This window comes from Lactuca virosa, chromosome 8, assembly GCF_052849685.1.
Source record: "Lactuca virosa cultivar CGN04683 chromosome 8, Lactuca_virosa_CGN04683_v6, whole genome shotgun sequence".
Classification (NCBI taxonomy): Eukaryota; Viridiplantae; Streptophyta; class Magnoliopsida; order Asterales; family Asteraceae; genus Lactuca; species Lactuca virosa.
The window spans coordinates 392,570,942-392,583,336 of record NC_136433.1 but is presented as its reverse complement, the minus strand read 5'-3'; the positions used below and the strand labels follow the sequence as shown (position 1 = coordinate 392,583,336).

Genomic DNA, 12,395 nt, shown 5'->3' with positions numbered 1-12,395 from the left:
TGCTTAGAGCTTTTCCAAGACACCGCACCCCCATTGATAATGAACACATATCCATATTGTGATTTGCAATCATCTCGATCAGTTGTGAAGGAAGCATCAGTGTAGCACTTTACACTTATGCTATCTTCCACGCCTCCATAGACGACGAACAAATCCTTAGTTCTTCGTAAGTACTTTAGGATGTTCTTCACATCTTTCCAATGACTCTCCCCTGTATTTAGTTGGAACTTGCTTGCCATGCTCATAGCATAAGCAAGATCAGGTCTTGTACAAATCATGGCATACATGATGGATCCAATTGCAGAAGCATATGGAATATCTTTCATCTTGTCTAGCTTAGCCTTTGTGCTAGGACATTGAGATGAACCTAGTGTTGGATTAGGTGTCTAAGTTCATAACTATTTATGGGTTGTACTTGACCCGATTAGCATGGTCCATTTGGGTTGCATGGCATCATGCATTTGGATAAACTAAAATGAGAGAAATAACACTTATGGTTTATTAATATATTATAAGTTCTAATATATTAATAATATTATTTAATTAGTATTGATCAAGAATTAATCTAGTATTAATTAAGTGATCAAAAGATGACTAATTAAATATATGGGTTGATTGTGTAAATCATCCATACTTGTATAGTGGGCTAAATGCTCCATGGATTATCAAGTTGGGCTAAGGTCCATAGGATTCTCCATGGATGCTCCATGGGAGTTACAAATCCATGGGTCATGGAAATGAAGATTCATGTCACGTTAGGGTTTACATGGTGTAACCCTAATTGTAACACACTATATAAGGATCATCATGTTCACCAAAATCGGCCACTTAAGCAAGAGTGAGAGGGCATAGCCGATTTCTAAGTGTTTTACATTTCTCTCAAGTCATTCCAATAGCATTTGGTGTTGTGTGAGACATTTGAGGCATCACACTTGGGGTGCTAGGCTCACAAGGTTTTCAAGGAATCAAATCAAATACAAGGTATGTAACTCTAGCTATCTTTTATGTTTAAAAGTTCCCCATGTATGCTAGATAGGATTAAGAACCTTGGAAATCATATTTTGCATGTATTTTAGACAAACATAGATCGAAGGTTTCTAGGGTTGCATGTACACCTTAGGAGTGTTAGAATGCTCAAAACCTAACAGTGGTATCAGAGCCTAGGCTTGTTTGTTTGATACTTGATGCAAAATAGTGAAAAAACTCATTTTTTCTGTACTCTGAAGCATGAACTCGCCGAGTCCATGGGGGGACTCGCCGAGTCCATGAGTAAACTCATCCTACTCGTCGAGTAGGTTCATGCACTCGACGAGTAGGAGCCTCAGAATTCAGTTTTTCGACTTCTGCTGCTGGAAATGGATTAGAAACATTACCCTAAACTGTTTTGGTCTTATAAAACTTGTTTTAGATGGTGTAATGGTTACGCTAATCCATTTTCAATAGCTATTATCAAAATTTCAAGTTTTATATGGTTAATTTTATGATTATTGAAATTGTTGATATGCATGTTCATGAACTTATGAGTTTAGAAGATCATAGGAATTATTTGTAACTTGCTTGTTAGTTTAATTCTGGATCATTATGTGTTTTAATGGAATCCATAATTTTACTTCAAGTTATGGATTACCAAAAGTCACACTTTGAAAGTCCATTATTAAACACATAGTTACATAAAATGAAAAGTCTCTCATTTTAATAAACCATTAACTCATAAGTTATGAATGATGAAAAGTTTTGAAAGTTACAAAACTTGCGCTCAAGTTTTGGAACATGTAAAGTTACTTTAAAACCTTAAGCTCCAACCCCTAGAATTTTAAAAAGTTAAAATTCAACCCTTATACTTTATAATATTATAAGTTTAATAATAATTATATATGTACAAGATTAAGTCGTTTTACCTTTAGTAGGCCTCATTCACGAAGCCGGTCTATAAGGGGGGGTATAAGGTTGTTGCCTATAAAATGGCAGCTTAATGGGTGTCAACTCTCACCCACCGCTTCCTTGATCGGTGGAGGGTCATTAGCCGAATGGGTAAGACAAGGACTTTAAACCTTCATTAAAAGTATTAAGGATGAATATAAAGTAACTAAATGTTTTATAAATTCTCAATCTTAGTTACTTTAGGAAAAATGTGAATAAGGTGCTAACCCATGAAAGTACACTTTGCACTTTGCTTAAGTCGGTTAGTGGAGCGCGTGTGGTTAACCGGCACACTAGCTGGACTTAAAAAGGTAGGCAAGGGGTAACTTAATGTTTATCATAGTATCTATGGAGCGCGTGTGGTTAACCGGCACATCGATTAAGGGGTAATATATTAAGGGTACCAAGTAATTTGCATGGTTACTTCACACCTTGTTTTGTGATCCTTAGCAAATCAGTCACAAAACCTGAAGGGCACACTCGAGATTGAAACATGCCATTGGTGAATTCAATGAATCTCAAAAGATCTAGGAGTTTCAAATCCAATTAAAAACCTAATAATTTATTTTGTTTTTCATGGTGGAAACTGGTGAATCGTCATTCACCTACCTTCAATTATTTTATAGCTTGGATTACGACATCCCTCTTCCAAGTTATAAAATATTGTGTTGGGTCCTAGCCTTAATATTTCATATTGGGTGTTATATTAAGGACTTAAAATCAACTAACTTGAATATCTCCCATTGCAGATGTCTGGTTTAGACAACTGTGATCTTCCCCAATCTCATGGAATCCATACTTCTCTACCTCCACCTCGTCCATTTATTCTCCCTGACCCACAAGCCCGAAGACTTGAAAGGTTCAAGGTCACTCAAGCTCTACTAGAAATGAAACATAAAGATGGAAGACCTGTGTGCAATCATGTCTTAAGAATGAAGTCACACATTGACAGGTTGAGAATGTTGGGTGTTGTTATTTCAAGGAAGTTCGCTATTGACTGGGTTCTTCAGTCACTTCCTGAGTTGTATAGTGAGTTTATTAAATACTACTATATAACAGATCACGACATGAACCTAATAGATCTATCTTATTTGCTTGTTGCTGCTGAGTCAGAAATGATGTGGCGCAATGGTCAAGCAAATATGGGTGGAAGGTCTATTTCTTAAAATTCCATGGACATTGACAATGGTAACATTGGAAGTCCAGAAAAGCTTTCTCTTTCCAATGGAAAGGGATCGACCTTGGTCAACCCGGTTGACCAAAAGGTAAAGGGAAAAGCTAAGTCTGTGATAGTCTCGTGTACCATTCCGAAAGAATCTATATGTTTTCATTGTCAAGAGAAAGGGCATTGGTTGCGAAACTGCCCTAACTACCTGAAAGATCTAAGAGAAACGAAAAAATCAAGAAGATTTGACTCTACTTCAGGTAAGTCCACTATCTAACTCTGTTAAGTTCCTCATTGATGATACTTAATACAAAATATGACTCGGTTACATTTTGGCGTTTGGCAGGATCAAGCAAAGGGAAGGAAACTTAAAGAAAGGGTATGTTGAATCTGATCGCGAAGATGGATTTCAATCGCATGGTTCGAAGATCGGACTCTTGAGCTACTACTTAGGAGTTATGATAGATTGCTAGAAAATATGTAATAGCATAGTTTTCATTTAAAGTTGCATTGTAAGGAAAAAAAGTTTTTTTTTTTCGCATTTATAAATAAATAAAATTTTGTTTTATTTTATTATATCTCCTTGCAATGGCATTTTATGAAAAATTGATGTTTGTATGGTTCTAGCAATAATGGAAATGTGAATTTGATTCTATCATTTGTGGTAGTGTCTAAATTTACCAAATAAGTAATATTCTCATCAACCAAGTATCATTTGGACCGAAACTTGGAATCATGCAAGTTGTATAGTATGATGAATGAGAACTTTTAGCTTTGGAAAATTAAGATTGTTTCCTTGTTCACATTTATATGTGAGTCAAGTGAAGGACTAAGGGATCGAGTACACATTCTTGTGCACTAGTCAAGTCCACCACAAAATATTGATAAGACTATTCGTCATGATTTACAAAGATTTAGTAAATATGGTTATACTTACAAGTTAAGTATAATTCTGAAACATTGGAAAAGCTTCGATGTATGGCAGAACGAAGGAGAAGAATCAAATTAGGCAGAAAGATAAAAGTTTCTCAAATCGGAAAAGATGGGAGAGTACTTTAGTATCATGTTTTGTGATCATCTTAATGATTAGGAAACCATATCACAATTGGTCCTCTAAGGACATATTAGTGCATTCCTATGGCTAAGAAGAGGAATCAAGAATTGCTGAAATGGTTGATTCAAGAAGATGAGTCATACTTCGTTCCAAAACAAGTCTTAGAGTCATACTCCAAGACTGCAAGTTGAGTGACATATCTTAAAGAAAGGTTTATAACACTTGTCAAATGTAAGAGTAAAAGTGTCATACTCTTGTATATTTGAAATTGGTAAGTTGTGATGTTTTGGATAAAACAAAGACCAACTAAGGCCAATTGTGTGAAGTGTTTGTCTTGATAAAGAATCCGTACAATCACTTGAATATTTGGCAAGTGAGTCTTATAGTTTATCACTAGCACTTGTCAAGAGGACAGTGGGAGTCTTAAAGATCTTGAAAAAGCTTCTAGATCTAATCAAGAAGAAAAACCTATAGTTTATCACTAGCACATGACTTAAGGTTTATAATCTATCGTGTTGACATATTCCTATTTCTGTGCCTATTCCAGTTAAAGTTGGCTTTGCATATGAGTTCTGAGAGCTCTCAATTGGTTGCATAACAACTTGGAAGCAATGACAGGCCCTTGAGCTGCCAGGTGGCAAGAAGTTAAGACTGAACAAGTTCAATCCATAAGTGTTTGGATTTGTCACTAACCTTGTCTTGTGATTATGGTTTTGACAAATTCACATGGATAGGAACACATACACCAGAAAAATCTAAGTGTCATAAGGTTTCTCTCCGATTCATGAAAATGATGGTGAGGAAACGCTTTCACTAAGTAGATTTTAGGTACATAGCAAGTGTGATATTTGCATTCTCAAAGTCGTTAGTTTAGCGTGTGTGGTTAACCGGCACACTAACATGGACTTGTGAGAAATGGCAAAGGTCTAAAAAATTGAGATTCTGATTATGACATCCCTTTTCATAGTTCTATAATTGTTTGGACACACATGTGTGCTATCTAAGGAAAGGTGTATGATTTTGATAAAGTTTTATCAAAGCATCTCGTATCAGAAATCTGAACTTTGGTAAGAAGGTCAATAAAGCATTGATTTCTAGAAGTCCACCAGATTTCTGAGTACATGTCAAAGCTAGTGGGAGCATAAGCTTCATGCTAATAATCATCATGCAAGTGGGAGCATGATAATTCTGATAAGTGTTGCAAGTTAGTAATGTTAATTATAGAAACAAAAAGGTTTCAAGTGGGAAAAAGTTGTTTTGCTATAATTAAGGGAGAGGAAATTATACTTCACTTCAATTCTAAAAGCTTAGATTGAGGTTTTAATCATCTTTAGTCAAGAATATATATGTGAATTTTATGTTGGAATGGCACAACATAAGGAAATTCTATATATGGGTCCATTATCTGCGTTCTAAAATTCGATTATGATTACGACATCCCTTTTCATAATCTGAATTATGAGAACTTGGCAAATAAAAATAGAAATATTATGGCAAAAGACTGGTCTAGTATCATGTCTTTATGAATCGTGTCCCATATGTTTTGGATATAGGATCGATTGCATGTGCTATAATATTCACCTGTTCTAAATTTTTCCAAATTCCTAGTGCATTAAGAGGGAAAAAGTACTAGAACTAGATATGACTAATTTGATTAAGCAATTGTTGAGGACAATCTAAGGTTTACCAAAGATTGGTTGCTCAGGGACAGTTGGAAGTATAGTGTTAATTTTGGAAGGACCATGTTGACATACTCTGGAAAGAGGCAACTCTTATTCAGGAGTAATAGTCAAAAAGGGGAATATGGAAATGTTCCCATAGGTGGAAGTTATTCATTAAATCTGTGTAAGATTAGGAAACTTAATGCAATAAGAATGTTCAAAGCAATGAACTTTGAATATGAGACTTCGTTTCCATGGAGTTGGTCTCTATTGGAGTACTCTGTAATGTCTGTTGACAAGTCTTTGTGACTTTGTGCATAATCATTACAAGAGGACCAACGCATATAAGTTTAGAATCTAACAGATTTCAGTAAATGGTAGGAATTTGGAATTCTTACATCTACAATAAGGATTTGGGATTGTGAAATGAGAATCATTGGAATTATGTTCAATCGATGTATTTCACAAAGTAAAGATCATAGACAAACTTAGTGTGAATACTTGGTGTATGGCATAACTAATGTTTAGAAAAACATAGTATGCATGCTTGGTGTATGGCATGACTAATGTTTAGAAAAAAACCATAGTGTACATGCTCGGAGCATGGGACAACTATTGTTTTTAATTCAAGTATAAAGTTGATAGTTTGAAACAGTATACAATGAATAATGTGTAATCAATATGGTGATAAATAAAGGTGTTTTTATTTATATTTATAAGTTCTGAGACCATAGTTGATTCGATTATTCTTGTGTTTCACTTTGCATGTTTTGACTTCCAGAACAACTAAGTCGCTCATCCTGAATGACTAAGTTATTCAAACCATCCAAAGTTGGTCAGATGTTGGAAGTAGATATGAATCAAGACTGTCATGGGTTGGCTTGTAGAGGTCTAAGATGTTGGACAAAGTGGTGCTACAACACTCATGAGTGCTCATAAGTTCTGAGTATTGGATTCAACCCACGCTCACTGGTATCACTTCATGGAATTTATCTCGAGTGATCGTGAGACGGTAATATCATATAAGTCTTCAAACCTAGAGATATGACTTGTTGCCTATGAGTTGGTTATGCATTGATTGTACGAAAACGCATTGGTAACTCGATGTTATAAAACGTGCCTTTGTGTGTAATTCAACAAGTAGTAGAACAAGCATATGAGTCAAAGTTTATTTGTTCCTTTTTGGATTAGAAGCGATATCTGGGCCCCTCGATGATTTTGTGTTGACCCATGTACCGGGCCCAGTCAGAACTAAGTTGATCTGTTCACTTAAGTTCTATGTCAAACAAATCGGAAATCGAGAACAGAGGATTATATGATAACTAAGTTGATCTGTTCACTTAAGTTCTCTGTTGGACAATAAGTAAGACATTGTTCCATGTATCTGTCCGGCTGATATCTAGAACAGAGGATTATATGATCACTTATCTTAAATGACATATCATCATCTTCTCAGTTCCGAGAAACCTTGAAAGAGCTACGATTGCTGATCGGTTCCTGAAGTTATTCTTGCAGATATAGTTATTAGACTTATCCAAGCGGGAGACTGTTGGATTAGGTGTCTAAGTTCATAACTATTTATGGGTTGTACTTGACCCGATTAGCATGGTCCATTTGGGTTGCATGGCATCATGCATTTGGATAAACTAAAATGAGAGAAATAACACTTATGGTTTATTAATATATTATAAGTTCTAATATATTAATAATATTATTTAATTAGTATTGATCAAGAATTAATCTAGTATTAATTAAGTGATCAAAAGATGACTAATTAAATATATGGGTTGATTGTGTAAATCATCCATACTTGTATAGTGGGCTAAATGCTCCATGGATTATCAAGTTGGGCTAAGGTCCATAGGATGCTCCATGGGAGTTACAAACCCATGGGTCATGGAAATGAAGAGTCATGTCACATTAGGGTTTAAATGGTGTAACCCTAATTGTAACACACTATATAAGGATCATCATGTTCACCAAAATCGGCCACTTAAGCAAGAGTGAGAGGGCATAGCCGATTTCTAAGTGTTCTACATTTCTCTCAAGTCATTTCAATAGCATTTGGTGTTGTGTGAGACATTTGAGGCATCACACTTGGGGTGCTAGGCTCACAAGGTTTTCAAGGAATCAAATAAAATACAAGGTATGTAACTCTAGCTATCTTTTATGTTTAAAAGTTCCCCATGTATGCTAGATAGGATTAAGAACCTTGGAAATCATATTTTGCATGTATTTTAGACAAACATAGATCTACGGTTTCTAGGGTTGCATGTACACCTTAGGAGTGTTAGAATGCTCAAAACCCAACACTTAGTATAGTGCCATGTGCCATGGGTACAAATCCTCTCTCAGAGTTTTCCATATTGAACCGCTTCAATACTTTCTCAATATATGTACCCTGGCTTAGACCTATTAATCTTTTTGATCTATCTCTATAGATTTTGATTCCAAGAATGTATTGTGCCTCACCTAGGTCCTTCATTGAGAAACACTTTCCAAGCCAAATTTTTACACTTTTTAAAGTTGGAATGTGATTTCCTATGATCAATATGTCATCCACATATAGGACCAAGAATGTCACCGAGCTCCCACTAGTTTTCATGTAAACACAAGATTCATCTTCATTTATAATAAAACCACACTTTGTGATTTCATCATCAAAACGATGATTCCAGTTACGAGATGCTTTCTTTAACCCATAAATGCATCTCTTGAGCTTACACACTTTATTAGGATGCTTTTGGTCGACAAAACCTTCGGGCTGATCCATATAGACATCTTCTTCCAAGTGTCCTTTCAGAAAAGCGGTTTTGACATCCATTTGCCATATCTCATAGTCATAATATGCAGCTATGGCAAATAGTATCCTAATTGATTTAATCATAGCTACTGGTGAAAAGGTTTCATCATAATCAACCCTATGAGTTTGAGTGAATCCTTTGGCAACCAATCTTTCTTTGAATGTGTGTAACTTGCCATCCATGTCAATCTTCTTCTTGAAGACCCACTTACTTCCAACAGTCTTGCTATTGGGAGGAAGATGAACCAAGTCCCCGACTTGATTTTCTCTCATGGATTGCATCTCAGCGTTCATGGCTTCAAGCCATTTGTCAGATTTGGGATCTGACATTGCATATCGGTAGCTGACCGGCTCATCAGCATTCGTCATGACGAAGCACTCGTCAATGAGAAATTCATATCTCTCAGGTTCATAACGAGTTCTACCAGATCTGCGAACGCCTTGTGTTTCAGTAGGTTGAAGGACAATGATCTCTTCATCTTCAACAACCTCTTGTTCAATACTAGTGCCAACTAAAGATGCATCGGGTTGAGGTTCTTGATCTTCTTCAAGTTCCACACACCTCCCACTAGCCTCATCCGTTAGAAACTTGCTTTCTAAGAATTCAGCTTTTCGTGAAATAAAGATCTTATTTTCACTAGGGATGTAGAAGTAATATCCTAAACAACCTTTAGGATATCCTACAAAGATGCATTTGGTAGATCTAGGCTCAAGTTTGCTAGAAGTATCTTGTCTAACATAAGCTTCGCATCCCCAAACTTTCATATAAGATAAGCATGGAGGTCTTCCATACCACATCTCATAAGGTGTTTTCTCTACCTTCTTAGTTGGTGCCATATTCAAGATACGGGTTGCGATGAGTAAAGCATAACTCAAAAATGATAAAGGAAGGGTACTTCGACTCATCATGGATCGAACCATATCAAGTAAGGTCCGATTTCTCCTCTCAGAAACACCATTAAGCTGTGGTGTTCTAGGTGGAGTGAGTTATGAGATAATCCCACGACTTCTTAGATGGTCTTGGAACTCTTGGCTCAAGTACTCGCCTCCTCTATCCGAACAAAGGATGTTGATTGTTTTGTCGAGTTGAATTTCAACTTCACTTTGAAACAATTTAAACTTTTCAAATGCTTCATGTTTATGTTTCATCAAATACACATAACCAAAACGATTGAAGTCATCAGTGAAGGTGATATAATATCTCTCACCATATCTTGACATTGTTTTGAAAGGTCCACATACATAGGTGTGTATGATGCCTAATAAAACACTTGCCCTTTCACTTGTTCCAAAGAAAGGGGATTTTGTCATCTTGCCACATAAACACGATTCACATATGTCAAATGACTCAATGTCATTTGCCCCCAAAAGTCCACTCTTTTGGAGTTGAGATATGCGCTTCTTGTTTATATGACAAAGGCGACAATGCCATAGATATGTTTGGTTCAAATATGGTTTGGACCTTTTGGTGTTAACATGATAAAGGGACTTATTTTTTGAGGTGTCATCTAGGTTTAATTCATAAATTCCATTTATTGGTCTAGCCTCAAAATAGAAGATTCCTTTCAATAAGGAGTGAATGTTATTATCAACAAATTTGAAATCATAACCAGTTTTCCTCAAACGCGAAACTGAAATGATATTTCAAGTAATAGAAGTAATTAAACACACATTGTCTAACGTCAAGTACAGACCAAATGGTAAACATAAATCAAAATGTCCTAAAGCTTAGACCGCAACACGTGCTCCATTGCCGGCATGTAATACCATATCATCCACTTTCAGTTCCTTACTCTTTCTGAACCCCTGCAACGAATTACAAATATGAGTTCCACAACCAGTATCTAATACCCAAGTGTTAGATCAAAAATTAAATAATCCCATTTCAATCAAGAAAATGGATATACCTGAAGGGCCTTCCCCGCCTTCTTGTTTTTCAACTCTGCAAGGTACTTAGGACAATTCCTTTTCCAATGCCCGACAACTCCACACTCAAAGCATGTGTCATCTTTGGCAACCTTTTCCTTCTTCTTGGGTGGTGGGTTTTGAGGAGCTTTCTTCCCTTTTCCCTTGCCAGCTTATGGCTTTCCCTTGAAGTTCTTGCCTTTGTTCTTCTTGACTTTTCCTTCCCTAATCATGAGCACTTGGGGAGTTTTACTTGGGATATTTTTCTCTGTAGTTTTTAGCATCCCATGCAACTCAGAGATAGGTTTCTCCCACCCATTCATGTTATAGTTCATGATGAAAGCATTGTAAGACTTTGGCAAAGAGTTCAGAATGATATCTGTAGCCAAGTCTTGTGGGTATGGAGAGCCCAATCTCTCCAATTGATCCATGTAGCTTTTCATCTTGAGAACATGTGTGCTCACATTCCCATTCTCCTCCATTTTCATGGCATGAAGTGCTCTCACAATGTCAAACCTTTCGGTTCTAACTTGTTTTCCAAACATCTCCTTGAGATGTTCAATCATGTCAAAGGCAGTGTAGTGTTCTAGATCCCGCTGATGATCGGGAACCATAGAGGCAAGCATAAGACATGAAACATCAAGTGAATCATCTATATGCTTTAGCCATGCATCATGTGCAGCCTTTGGGAGAGCAGGTGGTTCATCAGGGGTTTGGTTTTCAAGGGCATAGTCTTTCTTTTCTTGTTTCAAAACGATTCTTAAATTTCTGTGCCAGTCCAAAAAGTTGGAGTGGTTGAGCTTATATCTGTCAAGAATTGACCGAATGTTCATTGAGTGATGTGTTACAGTAATTGGTGGAGCCATATACAAAAGTTTAACAAAGTTTTCATTTAGTATTTAACTCTTTAAATAATACTACCCCTTTTGTTTCCTAAAACATTATTTATTTAAAGTCTAGGATCGAAGTTACAAATCAAATAAATGGTTAGGTATCCTTTATCCCATTTACCTAATTTTAACAAGGTAAATAACTTGTATTAATTACACCATTTGTAATTCCTAGATTTATGAGACCCTTAACAATCCATTTGTTAATTTGACATGTTTGGTCTCATCTATGCCTTGGAATACTCTTGCTTAGGTGACCTTTATCACAAGAGGTTTCTAATCAAGTCATCCAATTAGAGAAACTTGTACAATTGGTCCATAACTTGGTTATAGAAATCACAAAAATACTTTGGCCATCTAAAGATAATACTAATGGTTAGGTATCCTTTATCCCATTAGCATTATACGTGTGATGTGCAAATGTTTCTAAAATTGGATGGCATAGACTTGCATTTTTGAAAAAAATGGATTTGTATGTTTTATTATTCTATTTAAAACATATTATATCATGACAATTGCATGCATCAAATATGTCATGGTATAATTTTTTCTAAAAAATCACTTTCAAGGTTCTTATAAAAAACTCCGTTTTTATATTTTGGCATGGTTCAATTTTAAAATTAATAACTAGTATTAAGTTTGTGTTTGAGCCATGTATAAGCTTTTAAATATTGTTTAATAAAACTTCATTTCATTAAATATTACTTTGGAGTTTTTATAAGTTATAAAAACATGATTTTTACACCAATAATTCAATATTTCAAAAGTTGTCGTAATTAACAATTTTATTACTAGAATATGTTACATCTTATGTCCATATTTTACCTTTTGAAATCCAAACTCCATGTGATGTTTATTTTTGTTAAAAATAGTTTGAGTTTGTGAAAAACTAAGTTATCAACCACACAAAATATTTACTTGAAAAATAAACAACACAATCATGCATTTGACATAAACAAGCCTTAAACTATATAACACTTTTGTGAGCCAACACAAA

General features: G+C 35.5%; 1 protein-coding gene across 1 annotated transcript; it reads right to left on the bottom strand.

Annotated features, from left to right (window-relative positions):
• Nucleotides 1-10,681: 10,681 nt before the first annotated feature.
• On the bottom strand, nucleotides 10,682-11,374 carry LOC145132007 (uncharacterized). Its single transcript, XM_079066648.1, has one exon. It carries the CDS (start codon nucleotides 11,372-11,374, stop codon nucleotides 10,682-10,684), a length of 693 nt encoding a protein of 230 aa, XP_078922774.1.
• Nucleotides 11,375-12,395: the final 1,021 nt, after the last annotated feature.